At 38.2% G+C, this 13962-nt stretch overlaps 1 protein-coding gene across 1 annotated transcript in view; it reads right to left on the reverse strand.

The window, feature by feature from the left end:
* LOC124154188 (U-scoloptoxin(05)-Sm1a) overlaps positions 1-13962 on the reverse strand; it is a 483520-nt gene that overhangs the window by 2133 nt on the left and 467425 nt on the right. Inside the window, exons 2-3 of the mRNA XM_046527756.1 lie at positions 6989-7122; positions 1403-1460 (exon numbers count right to left, since the gene is read on the reverse strand). Of these exons, the coding sequence (XP_046383712.1) occupies positions 1403-1460; positions 6989-7122 (192 nt within the window). The remainder of the gene's footprint in view (positions 1-1402; positions 1461-6988; positions 7123-13962) is intronic.

Below are 13962 nucleotides of genomic sequence, written 5' to 3' on the forward strand. Positions count from 1 at the left end.
TGCTTTCTTTACCTGATTTCTGTACCTAAATCAGTTTAGAAAAAATCCATTGTACGCCTTGGCTTCTGAACCCATCAATTCTTTTTCAGTTCATCTCAGTCAACGCATGCAGAGAATCACAACCGTAATCACTCCATACAAATATAACTGCCCCATGGCAACCACCATCAATATTAATGATTTATAAAAACTCATCACAACTAGTAGCACCCTTTTTATTAAACGTTAAATGAAATAAGATACAACAAAAACTTTTATAAAAAATTGTTTCGAGGTAACTTGTATCGATTTTAAAGATAGTTGCATGATATTTTACTAATTATCAAGTGAGAAAAGTTTGGTTGTTTGCTAAGAAATCAATCGAAATCCGTGATTGTTGAGCGGGAACCACGGGACCACACGGATTAACCAATTTCCCGATTCGTGCATGTGAAAGTTTGAGGGTGATTTGCTCTTTTTCTCAGGATTGGTGCATCATTCATTTCTTGTCTTTTTTTGGCTCTTGGGACCGGATTTCGTATGTATTTGAAGAAAATACCCCCCAACGTTTTCCTCGCCAACATAATGATAAAGCCTCCTTTCATCCATTACAACAGAATCACCTGCGAGGTGCTTCAAAGATGTTTGGGTCCTTAATAATACTAACAAGCGTTTAAGAAGGAAAGTGGAGGGAGGGAATAGAATTTATAGATATAATTATAGGAAACTTGCTTTGCAGGGAATTGATGAGGGGAGTTTCATTTTGGGAGGATAGGCAGTGGGCTCCATGTAGCGAATTTTAGTGGGACCGGAAAAATTGTGCGATAACGAGAGTGTCCGCTACACCGAGGGAGCTACTTTCCACGCAGTTACGACGTAATTTTGATGTATATGACTGCGTTATTTGATTAAATTCTAAGAATTTGGAATATGTTTCAAATTTTTAACTTGTTTAATATTGAAAAATACAATTTTATTCTGTAGAGAGTAGAACCTCATATTCAGCAACATAATTCAATAACACCCATAATAGAAATGGATGCTAATAAAAATACATTGATGGGCCACCAATCAAGAGACCAACAATGCGTTTTCCTCAAATTGTTCGTCGCTTATTTATAGGAAAGTTCATTGCTAGAAATATAGTTTTTTTTAGGAAGAGGAATTTCCACCGGGTAGTGCTTAATGTGTCTCCATTATTAGAGGTAATTTGGGAAAAATTGAAAATATTTTGGTAACTATCGTTTAGAGTTTCAGCTATTTGGGGTCGTTAGTTTCATAAGCTTCATGTTCTGCTGCCAGTACCTTAAGTACTGTCCCCTAATGGCAGGTGTCCGATATTTGGATGTGTCCATTAAGGGGATTTGACTGTAATGTATTTGAATTATGTGAAGAGTACACCTTTGATATTTTCATTACTTGCCTTTCTCGACGCATTCATGAGCGCAGTCCCGGACCGTACTTCCCTCACTGACGTATTTCTGAAACGAGAAAAAACAATAATGAATCACGTGGAATTTGGTAGATATTTATGTTTAATAAAACAACTGTCGATTTTTTTTCGTCATAAATCCAGAGGAATAGCCATAGGCATAAAAAAATTTGAAACTTTAAGTTTGTAATGTAAAAGTCAATCGAGAGCTAGGCTCCATAAAAAAGTAGCTATCCCGAATTAAGCCAATCCAGTTTTGCGTTTCCGGCGAGCAAAAATATTTGTCACATAATTCTATAATTTAAGTATTGAAAATGGAAAAATATTATTTTGTCATGCTCTTCAGCTTAGCGACTAATTTAGAATTCGTACTTTAAAGCTCGATACGTGATCGAAACAAAAATATAACTCAAGTATGGATATTTAATAATACATTTCAAATTTTTTGTCGCTCACCAAATTGAAGTAATAAGGGAATAAATTAATTTTTTTGTCTAAACATTACGTAAAATGGGGATTGTTGGGTGGAGAAAGATGAAATACTCTATGATATCAATGTCTATGCTTTGCAAAGAGCAGTGATTTTAGGTTAATAGTTATTTGAAAAACTCAACGGTTTCAAAGAGCTGTCCAAAAGCATGCGTATTGCTTCCAACTGGCGCTACGGCTTTCCGAATAGCCGTCAACAAATTTCATTGGAACGCTTTCATAATTGCGTTTGAGGTGTCTGATCTTTTGCCTCGGAACTATGTTGTTCTTATTTGGAACAAATAAATGCATCTCTATTATTTCAACAGGACTGATTCAAGTGTTTTTATATTAGCCATTGTCATTGTGCCATCCCTTTATAAGCACTACACTATTGGACGTTTTATAAAGCATGTTGATGACATTGGCTAATTTGAAAACACTTAAATTATTCCCGATGAAATAATCGGGAATTATTATGTAGGTTCACCCGCAAATAATCTTAGGAAAAAATTAAATTTATCTGTGAAACATACTAGAGCGCACAAATGAAATCGATTCTGGCTTAAAAATTTGCGGATGTTTCATTTGAAGTCATGATGAAAAAAATTAATTATTAACTTAGTGTGAAATATTACTTGCGTTCGTTTCAAAATAAAACATTTATCTTCCATTACGTCATTATTGAACAAGCGTATTCAGCCACTCAATATTTCATTCTCTTTTTAAATTAAATTCATTTTATCATTTTATTTATTCTCTCTTGCTATAAACGTTTTGACCTGGCGCACGTGATCCATGGGTGGTGAAAATTCACCCATGCAAGATTCCTATCCACGACCTTTGGGTTGTCAATTATATGCCAAGGGCACTACCAACTGGTTTGCACCTAGGGAGCTCAGTGGTCGGGCTCTAAGCTGATTTGATGGTCGAAAGGACAGGGTGGGACATATCGACCCTAGGGACCGTGATTCTCCTCATGTGTACACAGTCAAATTGTCATGTTCATGTCACACAGTCCATCCCCACCACCCTCTCCGCTCGTGTTACGGTTTTCCCAATATTTTTCGTCCTCTCACCCTTTCTACGGGAGAGTTCCTTTTATATTTTTTTCGAAAAGGAGAGAAGCGAAAACATTGAAGCGAAGGGTTGTTGTTTACGGGGTCGTGCGGGCTTTCTGTCAATTCTTTCACGGTGTGAATTTAGGTATACTACCTGCTATTTTATTGGTTTTAATCGGTCTATGTAGGGTGTCTAGGAAAATATTTTATAGCTTTATTTATAAGGATCGCTAAAACACCAGATTCATCAAACTCCGTAAAATATCTAAGTCAATATTTGTTCTATTTCTCCAGGTGAATTTTCGAGAATCATTGTCATGCATTTATATACATTTGAAATTTGATCTCTGAATTAGTAGAATTTGTAATTAATTTATTAGAAAAAGATCACGAATATGTGTGCAGAAAAACTGGAAAAGGATGATCGTAGATAAAAATGAAATAAGTAAGAGGCTTAAACATGAGAACTCTCTTATTTAGTCATTTGAATCACTTATTTCCATAAATTCTATTTTAAATGCCAGTGCAAACATTGAGGATACTCTTGGTCGTGATGAATAATTTTGGAGAGTTCCCTGAAGAGACTTTCACAACACTCCGGGTCGTACATGCACCCTCAAACTAGAATTAAATGATAATGCGTAATAAATCACTTAATAATGTTCTACAAAACTTTATTGTTTCGACCCTGGGTTTCAACTACTATATTGTCATTATCAAGGTGAATTATTAGTAAAAAGATATTAGTTGAAACCAAGGGTCGGAACAATAAAGCTTTGTGGAACACTACTAAGTGATTTATTTCGCACTATGGATAATCGGTTCCACGAAGTGAAGCATGAACACTTGATTTATTGACTTAAATGAGATAATTTTTCAGATATACTGCGAAAGTGAGAGAAACATTGCACGCATGTAATAAACTGTACCTCACGCAGTTTTAAAAACTGGTTGTTTCCAAAGTAATCGAAAGACACAGCGCCTGTTTTTATATATATCTTCAAAATAAGGCGTATAAAGATTAAATTTCCTTGAAATTCGAAACCTAATTCTATGGATCTTGATGCGACCAAAATCCTCTATTACTTTGATGATCGACGTGATGAGACAAAAACACGCAGACATCGTCGGGGAACACCATTATCATCGCTTGTGGCTGAACCTAACTCTCAATACGTCAGTCACGTCACCCCATCTTCTGGTTTTGCACATGACGAGGCTATGTCTATTTTCGAGTTCATCATTAACCGACTCGGTGGTGGATTCGATGAGATTGATGTCTAGGTTGGGACGGACGTTCACAAATACTGGTGAGAAGGCCGGGCCACGAAAATTGGAGGAATTGACGGGATGAACTATGCAATGGCCTATTTGCATTTTGCATTTCATCGTGCCGCTGTTCGGAGCTCACCTCATCAGCATTGACGGGGCTTGTTCAAGCCCTTATTCCTACTCTGGTGCCATAGGTTTACAACTACCAGAGTGTTTAAAACTTCTTCCGGCGTCTTTTCATCCCATTAATTGTGACTTGCCAAATCTCTGCCCATATAATTCGTCCTTAATATGATTTTGAGACCCAAGTACTTACTCAACATTTCCAATCCATGTCCCAGGAGCATACCCGAAAGAGATAGGCACTATGAAGGATGAAAAACTATTGAATGTTAACATTATTTTTTCCCACTCAGACCAAGTCTTTATTATGTGCAAAATTAAAGTTTTTATTGGAACATATTGAAAGTTTTCGGATTCAAAGCATAATGACTATCATCCTATTTGAAAGAAATCTGGAATATACATGTTCCACTCTTGATGGGTACTACGATTTGCCACTTAGGAAAAGTTGAAAATCGATGCATCCTGACATCTTAGGGGAATGCGTGTGATACAATATCTCCATTGGTTTAATTACTCATAAAATGATATTCCTAACTTCTGCTGATAAATACTTGAAGTTTTAGGATGCGTTCCCGCCTTTTTGACGGTACACTCTAGGTAGGATTTTTGGGTCTAAAATGATAGATTTTCTCCCTTAATGTTATCCTTAATTTCATGACGGAATATTGGAATCGACCAGGTGATTTTTCTAACTATTCAAAAATTATTTTAAATTAGCATTGTTAATTTTCTTGCTCGTTGTTTGTCATCACAAGGAAATTCAGTTTTCAATTTCAATTATTTATTTCTCTGTCTTCGTTTAGGGCTAAAATATATGGAAGAATGCCAGGTAAAATTCTTGGGGAGTGATAATTTAGTACTCATATTCATTTGATAAGGTAATTTTAATGGAGACTCCATGTTAACCTTTATCGCTAGACTTGGAGATTTTGAGCAGCAACTATCGATGATAAATTTTATGTTACTTTGGAAACATGAAGAAAAGTGAATTATGCAGACTGATTTCGCATTAGATTTGTGGAACGTTTTTATCGTTTAAAAATATATGATATATTATTCCACTGCTTTATTTTAGTTTAGTATTTCGGTTTCACATTATTTGTGCTGCTCCTAACTAGAAGGAATCGATCAATATTAGGCAGTAAGGATGTGCTTAATGGCGAATAAGTTGGTCAATACTTCTAAGGAAGCAAGTAGTTGGAACAATTTATCATAAATACGAATTCAATCGGTAGAAAAATATTATGGAAATGGTTTGTCATGTATTTATATAGTATGGGGAACTACGTTCCATCCAAATCCATTTAGAAAAGAGATTTTGGTCTCAGATTTGGGTCAAGGAAAGGAGTAGGAATCGTTGAGTTGGCATAGTCCATCCATCGCATAGGCTCTCTTGTAAGTACGACCGCTTGAAATATCTCAAGATCAAAGAGAACATGAGCGAAAAGATGGAGCGGTCGGCTCTTAAGTCTGGTATTATTATCCAAGCTCTGTCTTACTTAAAAGCTGTTTTCGAATGTTCCACAAGATTATTATCCGAAGTATTTCATACATTGAGTACAGCAAAAGTTGTCCTGTTTCTACATTTTAACATTTACCCGTTTGTTGACGAAAAATAGTGCAAAAGACCTTTTGATGCTGAAGCATGCTAACTCTCAAACGATGGCCATTTAAAATTTTTTATGTGGTTTTTAGAATGAAAAGGTCAGTAAAGATCATTATTAAAAGGTCATAGGATGTTTAGAATTACCTTTTTCGTCATAATTCAAGTTCAAAACCAAATAATCGTCGCAAATGAAAATATCCTACACATATTACTGGCACAGTGTTATTTAAAGTTATGGTCAAGCATCATAATTTGGAATATTCATAAATTCACGGTGAATTTCATCATTATATGATTTTTTGATGAAATAACACGATTTTTTTTCTAGAATTGGCATTAAGTTTATTATGAAGGCTTGTTGGTAGAACTTACCTAATATATACCTCACCACTCTCCTCGGTGTTTTTGTAAACACCACTGAAAAGATATTATTTTCTGCCCATTTTATTAAACACAGTACATAGTAAAAGTTTTTCTTCAAGGTGTCATAAATAGCAGTAATATGTAATACCCTTTCACGTTCCTGTTTAAGTTAATTATTAAATCAATAACTGGGGACCTTAGAAACCAAGGGGTATCATTGCAATTTTTATAATTTCGAAGATAAGTGCGGATAATGGCTGGCGGGGTACTCAATATTAATATGGCAAAGGCATATAAGTGAATCACTAATTATATATATGCAATTCTCATATATCCTTGTGCCACAGCAATATTTTGTACCGTACTAACTATTATCCGCACTTATCTCCGTAATTATAAAAATTGCACTTGTTCTCCATGGCTTCCAGTGTCCTCAACTCATCTTATATGCTTTTTGATCTTGATTGATTACGTTTCCGTGTCGGAAAACATTCGCGGCACAATTTCCTGATTAATGAATTGATTTTTTTGGAATGCGAAAAGATAGTATACATGTTGCTTGCCGCGAAATCAAATTTTAAAATTTTTTTCTGGCTTTGGTTTTTCGTATAATTTGAATGTAAGTCAATGTCTTGCGGCCGCATCCGACCAAAGCAACAAATATGCTGAAGGATTACTCACAATGCAGTGTGACTCCGTGGACGGGCAGTCCTTTAGGTGCTTCTCGGCCGTGTAGTTGATGCAAGGGGTGATGGAGCCGACGCCGTCAGTATAGAGGCCGCACTGGTAGCACTGGAGGGCGGCTGCCGGCGGCGCTGAAAAGGAAAGCGAAGTATGGTCAGCCAAGGTTAGCCATAATGGAAGAGAAAGGTTCTGGCGGGTTGGTGTTGAGACCATTGGTGAGTGGTGAGTTTATCGGGTGTCCATGCTTCGCAATGACGAAACAGACCGTGCTCCGGAATATTTGAAAATGAAGAGGGAGCTTCGAAAATCCAAAATTTATCCCTCAGTGGTTCCTCCCTAGTTTGAATCAAGGTGAACTGAAGAAACAGTGGGACGTCCTTACGAAATAGTTGAGTTTTGCATTAGAATGGGATGCGCGTATAGGTTCCAAATGGGACCCACGCGATAATTGAACCGAAGTTACTCCCAACCGTCCATCAGCCCACTAGTCACTCGAAGAAGAATATGGTGTCAGGCGGACACGGGCCACGAAATTTTTTTCGAGAACCTTATTTTACGAGGTTTCGTGGGTTTTATTACCTTCCTGAAATTCTTCTGGCATTACTCCTTTATTAAGAAATATTAATTTCAGCTCAAAATTAAGCGTGATTAAATGTGAGTTCACCACTGGCACGTGAATTTTGTACATTCATCGGCGGGTAGCAACTCGTTAGGCTAGTGTATTTATTGGGCATGCCCAATTACTACAATCGGGATTTTAACCTACTTCCACAGAGCCATCATGATTATCACCAATTTTGTATGACAGCAATGACATTGACATGTCAGTCATTATTTGTTTGTTGTAAATAAATCTCCCTAAAACGAGGTAAGCTTCATACTCGGGCGTTTATGGGACAAGGTAACGTATATCACGGAAAGTTAAACCTATTTTTGCCAAGTGGGGACCCTTATCATGGAAAAAATATTAAAAATTGTCCGAGAAGAAGTAGGCGCTTGAGCACCTTGACCTGATGGCCACTGCAGTAATTCTTCGCCCTTCTGCAGTAGGAGATTTCCGTAAAAAAATCAAAAGCGATGAATTTTGCCCGGCAAAGGTTGGTTAAAAAGGTTCAATCTAAAAAAACGTGAAATTTCTTGAAATCATTCCTGTTTTATGTTTTAACCTCTAATATATGCTTATACAATACTATAATTTATTTATTCGGGTAATGATATATAACTACGCTGGACTGTAGTAACTATGCTACTGACGTGATGTTACAAAATGTATCCTAGTGATTATGCAATAAGAGACACGTTAAAGCGTTACTGAGGTTGCATAAAACTTAGGCGTCTTCCTATGTTGGCCCGTTAGTCCGAGAAATGCTACTGTGAGTAAGAGTATAACTCAATTAGTATGAGGTAGCTGCGCACTATAACTCTCAAACAGCGTAAGTTTTACTTTGTGCTAGCAAAGTATCAAAATTAGAAATTGAAATTGCTGTTTGTAATCAAGAAACGTTCACCATAATTGTATATTACTAGTGTGGGTTCCCGTTGAGAGTCTACGGGGAGTGAAAGAAAAGGCTGAACACAGTAAAGTTATACTGGAAATCATTAATAATGAACTGTTAATTACCTGAACTGTTTTTATGAACCAACTGAATTATGAACTGATTCAGAGATTTAGTAAATCACAACTCAAGTTCTTGCATTTATTAGCATAATCGGCTTGAAACACTCTTCAACTTAATTAATAATTAAATTATGAAGTATTTTTTAGGTATCAAAATTGTTGTCAGGAGTATATTATACCTGAATGCAATTTAAAAGGTTGCCTTGCTGCATAGGTTTGAACACTAAGCGTATCCCGATAAGCACCGTAGAAGTTACTCTTCCTTATATTTTTTATAAAATTCACTTATTGCTAGTGTAATTTTTCAATTTAAAACCAGTTGTCTTTAATAAAAAAATCTGCTACAGTCCATTTCGATTTGGATATTTACATAAAACGGCTTCAATTACTACTGTAGGAACCTCCTGAAGGACGTGAAACTATATTCCAACTTTGTCTCCACCATTACTGACCATTTTATTGACTCAAAAATATCTAAAATTTTATTCTTTACTCTTTCTACGTAAACAACCTACCCAAATTGAAACACACTTGCATATTTAGCACCAAATCTACTGAAGAACCCAACTGCTTTTATCTTTGCTAGGAATATTGTCTACTCATGCTATGTAATACAACATTTCCTTCACCTCCACTCCCTGCCTCTAAACTTTTCTGATCATCTCCGGAGATCAAGTTGTGTAATTATTTATTAACACATAACCAACCTGAAGCTTCTATGAATCTTGAGGTGTGTTTAAGAAAGATGATCGTCATTTTAAAAAGCCAACTTTGCCTAGAACCCGCATTTGATGTTTTTAATTGTGATATGCTCCACTTTACTTGACAGTTGACTTGTTTCGACCCACCCGTAAATAGAAAATGCGTGGCGTGTTAGTGTCCAAAAGAGGACGATATACAGGATATGTAGATAGATAGTGGACCCTGTTGGTGATAGTGACTGATAGTGCTGATAGTGGACGATAGACATAGATAGACATAGTGGACCCTGTTGATAGATTATTTCTAACATTTACCTAAAAAAACTTTGTCGGAAAGATTCTTAGATCTCATATCATTCCGATCAAAGCAGACCAATTTCTTAGAAATGAGTAAAGCAGCTTTTGTCCGATTTTTAATATGATTTGATTTCTTTGGCATTGGCCATTTTCCTTGAATGGGCGTTAAATTATATTTACCATCAATTATTTTTTCGAATAGTATCCTTTCTTAACGTGCCTATGCTTCAAGCCGGCAACAGAGTATGAAAATTTCCTGAATTATCCAGCAGAATTTAGCTTTTTTCATAAGTAAATTCAGCATTAATTCATGTAAGCAAAAAACTTAGTCCTAAGTAAATTAAGAAAAAGTATTCCAAGAAAAATCCTTCTTTAGAGCACCTCAACAAGCGGTGAACGTGAATTGAAAATTTCATCGCCATTCATTTCAAGTTCCATCAATAGTATTGGTTGTGCATGAACGAATTTTTCATTTTCAGTTCATTGCGCTTTATGGAAGAGATCCTTTAAAGATAGATCTTTTTTGAAATATTTTTGATCCTTTTTTTCACATAGAAAGGTTTATGTGGGCATATTGTTTCGAGTAAATCTTGTTTAGTCGGGGTAAGGTAGGTATTAGGTTGTAAAGATCTACCGATTTACCTCTGGAAAGTAGAATTAATTTGTTTACGGCCCGAGCCGATTACAACATAGATTCTGGGTGAGAATAAGGGGTGACTGTAGGTAAAAATATCGGCGGCACCCTCGTCTACAACTGATAGGCAACAGAAAGTTGGGCGCGAGAGTTTATTGGTAATCAGAGAGGGAAAACCTTTATAGAGGGGAAAGGGTTAAAGTCCGCGAGAAAGTAGAGGCTAACCTTTCGCTCGGCTTACGGAACAGTGCCGGAATTTGCCGCGCGAGAGGATTGCAGCGCACTTGTCGCTCATGTCTTCTCCCCCCTCCGCCCTCTTTGTGCGTGCGTGCGTTTCGTAAACAGAGGGAAAGATTTTTTTATTTCGGTTTTTTCGTTTTTTGTTTTCGCGTTGCGGCATTCAATGGAAAGCGCTAAACCAAAACTTTGGGAGGGGAAACGCCCTCCAAACCTTTCCGGAGATTGTTCGTACCTGCGCGGCGTCATGTCAAAACCAAAATCTGGAAAAAAACACGAATCCTCTTTGGGTCTCCCTCTCGCGATGCGGGCGGGTTGGTGTTTTCCTTGTTTTTCTTTCGCCCCGTTGCATACGCCCTTTGGGGTCACACAAATTGGGGGTATGTATGCGCGCACACATAAACCCTATATGTGCTTTATTCTCGTAGATTTCCGTCCCAGACGTTTGGTTTTATAGATCCGAGATTCAATGGGCATAAATTGTACACATGTGGCATGAAAATAAGGAATTTTTGTGGCAAACTTAAACGGAATGGGAGAGAACGCAGAATGGATAAAGACGGACTTGATGTAGGAAGTGAAAGGCAGATGACTCCATGCGGAAAATTATTTGACTGGATCTTGAATCGAATTCAGTACTATATTCTATCACGGTGGATGCTCTTCCAGCTCCAAGGGTTTGCCTCTGGTTGAAACGGCTTCGGGTTTGAGCTATAGAAGCCTTAGCTTATCGAAAATACCAAGAATGATAGTTTTTACTTCGTCGGATAAGTAGAAAAGGCGTCCAACGCTGAGAATCCAATGGAAATTGTTTGGTATTTACCTCGCAGCTAAAAATGAGATGTGGTGAAATACTGTGAATGAGAATGTAAAGAAATAATAATTGATTTCTGCGCGTGCGGCTTTGATGGAAAAATTACCGAAACAACGTGATTATCCCCTAACACGACCTTTCCGCTAATAGGAGGACTACTGTTTAGCTGATGATTCAGTCGGTTCTGTTGTTGGAATTGCGGTGTTATATGCGTTTACCACGTGATTTGATATCAGTTAAATTAAATTTGGAAATTTTATTGGGCTTTGAAGTTGAAGTTGTCCTTAAGGCTTTAGTGCGTCCAGTTTTCAAAATAATTTCGGCATTATAATAATTTTTAAATTTACTCTGTTGTGAGGTGGAACGTTTAGGGAACCATTTTTGGCGTACCTACTTGCTGTTAATCCACACTTTTACTTCATTACGACTATGTGAGTGCCTGCAAGTGTTACGGTGATCACGTGACATTGGAGTTACTGTGATAGAGTAGAAAAGTAGACTCGAAAAATCTAAATAATTGAATGGAAACTGTTACATAACCTCAATTCCCGATTCAAGCGATCCGTTTTAGATCATTATTTGATGATTTCTGCAAGGTTTTCCTCATAAAATACGGAGAAAATAAAATTGCTTGCTTAATTTCGTATGATCGCTATGTTGGATTTGGTGGCTGCGGAATTTAGTCCTAATACACTCGACAGCTCTTTTCTCTGGAATCGGCCATCTTTCGTCTTTAGCAATATAATTGTCGCTTCAAATGATATTTTGCTCTTCTTTTTTCTGAATACCCTATCTTAGAGCATCATGAAAAGTTGTTTGAGTGAAGGGATTGATTTTATGCATAGGCATTCCATAGGTAGGGAAGCTACGTGACCAGGTTGAGTTGAGTATGAGATGACTGATCGCAGGTATCGGGATACAAATCTTGAGGTCTATAGGCTTACTCAAAACCTCGTGCTGTTTGATTGCTAGGGGAAAGGAAATATTTTTATATCGGAAAGGATTAAATAAATCCGCGTTCCTGTGGTTTAGTTCGGAGCAAGATCTATCCTCTCGTGTTCAAGTCGACATTAGGTTTGAAACACTGTGTGACTTATAAATGGATTTGTGACTTTAAATTCCCTCGCAAGAAAAATAGTTTCAGCCTGGTGGCATTCACCTAAAATTGTCTATTTGTTCCTGTCATAAGCGGCGAAGGTGAAGGCGAGAAGTTATGAACACTTAAGAACTTACTGCTTCCTTATTCTGAAGATGTGAAATTCATACTAATGTAAATGTGTTCGGTATGAGCCTTAACAGTAGATTTCTCGGAAAACGAGGTAACGCAGGGAAAGGAATTATCACCCTTTACATGAATTTTAGAAATTCGCATGCTTGGTACATAGTTCAGGGTGGGCTCTGTCTCGATATATCCAAACCAACCTAAGGGTTAATCAGTTAGTGATTTAGCTACCCGAAGCCATCGCTCAATGGCAATATGTACTTAACTTAAACAGGTAGGGTTAGGATGGTAAGTGGAGGACCAAGAAACGCAATTATTCATCATCGTTGGGGTTGAGTGAGGAGGGTTGGGACTCCTAGAGGCATTGTATGGTATTTGGAGGAGGCGATCTACAGCTGAGGTCATTTGCGCCTTGAGGGAAGGGTGTGAAAGGAAGGGTGGAGAGAAACCCGGCGTCGGCATTAGCCTAATTTTAACAAAAGGCGCCAGGGGGACCACGGCTTAATGCCCCATCTGATGGACGGAGTGTTGCACTTGAAATGTCCTCAACACAACATTCAAGGAGGGATTGGGCAGTCTCTGAAAATTCTCTGCCACCGCCGGGATTTGAACCCTAGACCGCCGGGTGGGAAGCCAATACTATAGCCACCTCACCATCTCAATCCCCATTCATTCATCATCATCATCTCCATTAGTGAACAATACCTACCGAGATTTCCTTGACGCAGCTCTCCATTCCTTTCTCCTATCCGCTAGCCTTCTCATTGCGAAATTTTTCATCTTTTTCAAATCCTTTATAACCTGTCCTATGTAAGTTTTTCGGGGCCCTCCTTTGCCCTTCTTCCCTTCCACTTGCCCTTCTTTTTTCTACACGCACGCATTTCTTACCAATTCTTAATATTTGATATTCTCACGTTTGACATTCTCTCTGTCTTCGGAATAAGCTCTACCCTCCCCCGTTCAAAGTTTGCGGCGGTGATATGCATACGTGCACTGTAGAGATAGAAGAGGGGCGTTCTTCAATATTCATCTCTTACCAGTACCTGGCGAGGGTGAGTGAATGAAAGTGGAGTAAGGGCGTGCCTGCGGAGGTCCATGGAGGGAGGGAAGGCGGAAGAAGAAGGAGAGGAGGGAAGAAGGAGGAGGAGTCGGCGGTGCACACCCACGTCGGAAATCGATGGACACACTCGTACATACACTTGAGAGGGCGCGCGCTTTCTCTCTCTCTCTTCTTTATCATCTTCTCGACGGAAGAGGGCGTCTGGGTGGGGTGAGGTCGAAGGAGATGAGGGAAAGAGGCTGGGTGAAGGAGCGAGGTAATGTTCGCGCATCATTTGTCGTGATGGAGCGGGCGAGCGAATAAACACGCTCCTTCTCTCTTGCACACAAGGATGCACACTTTGGCGCGGGGACTCTGGGGAGGAGGAAATCGCCTCATGGGGGGTTGC

This window comes from Ischnura elegans, chromosome 2 (assembly GCF_921293095.1).
Source record: "Ischnura elegans chromosome 2, ioIscEleg1.1, whole genome shotgun sequence".
Lineage (NCBI taxonomy): Eukaryota > Metazoa > Arthropoda > Insecta > Odonata > Coenagrionidae > Ischnura > Ischnura elegans.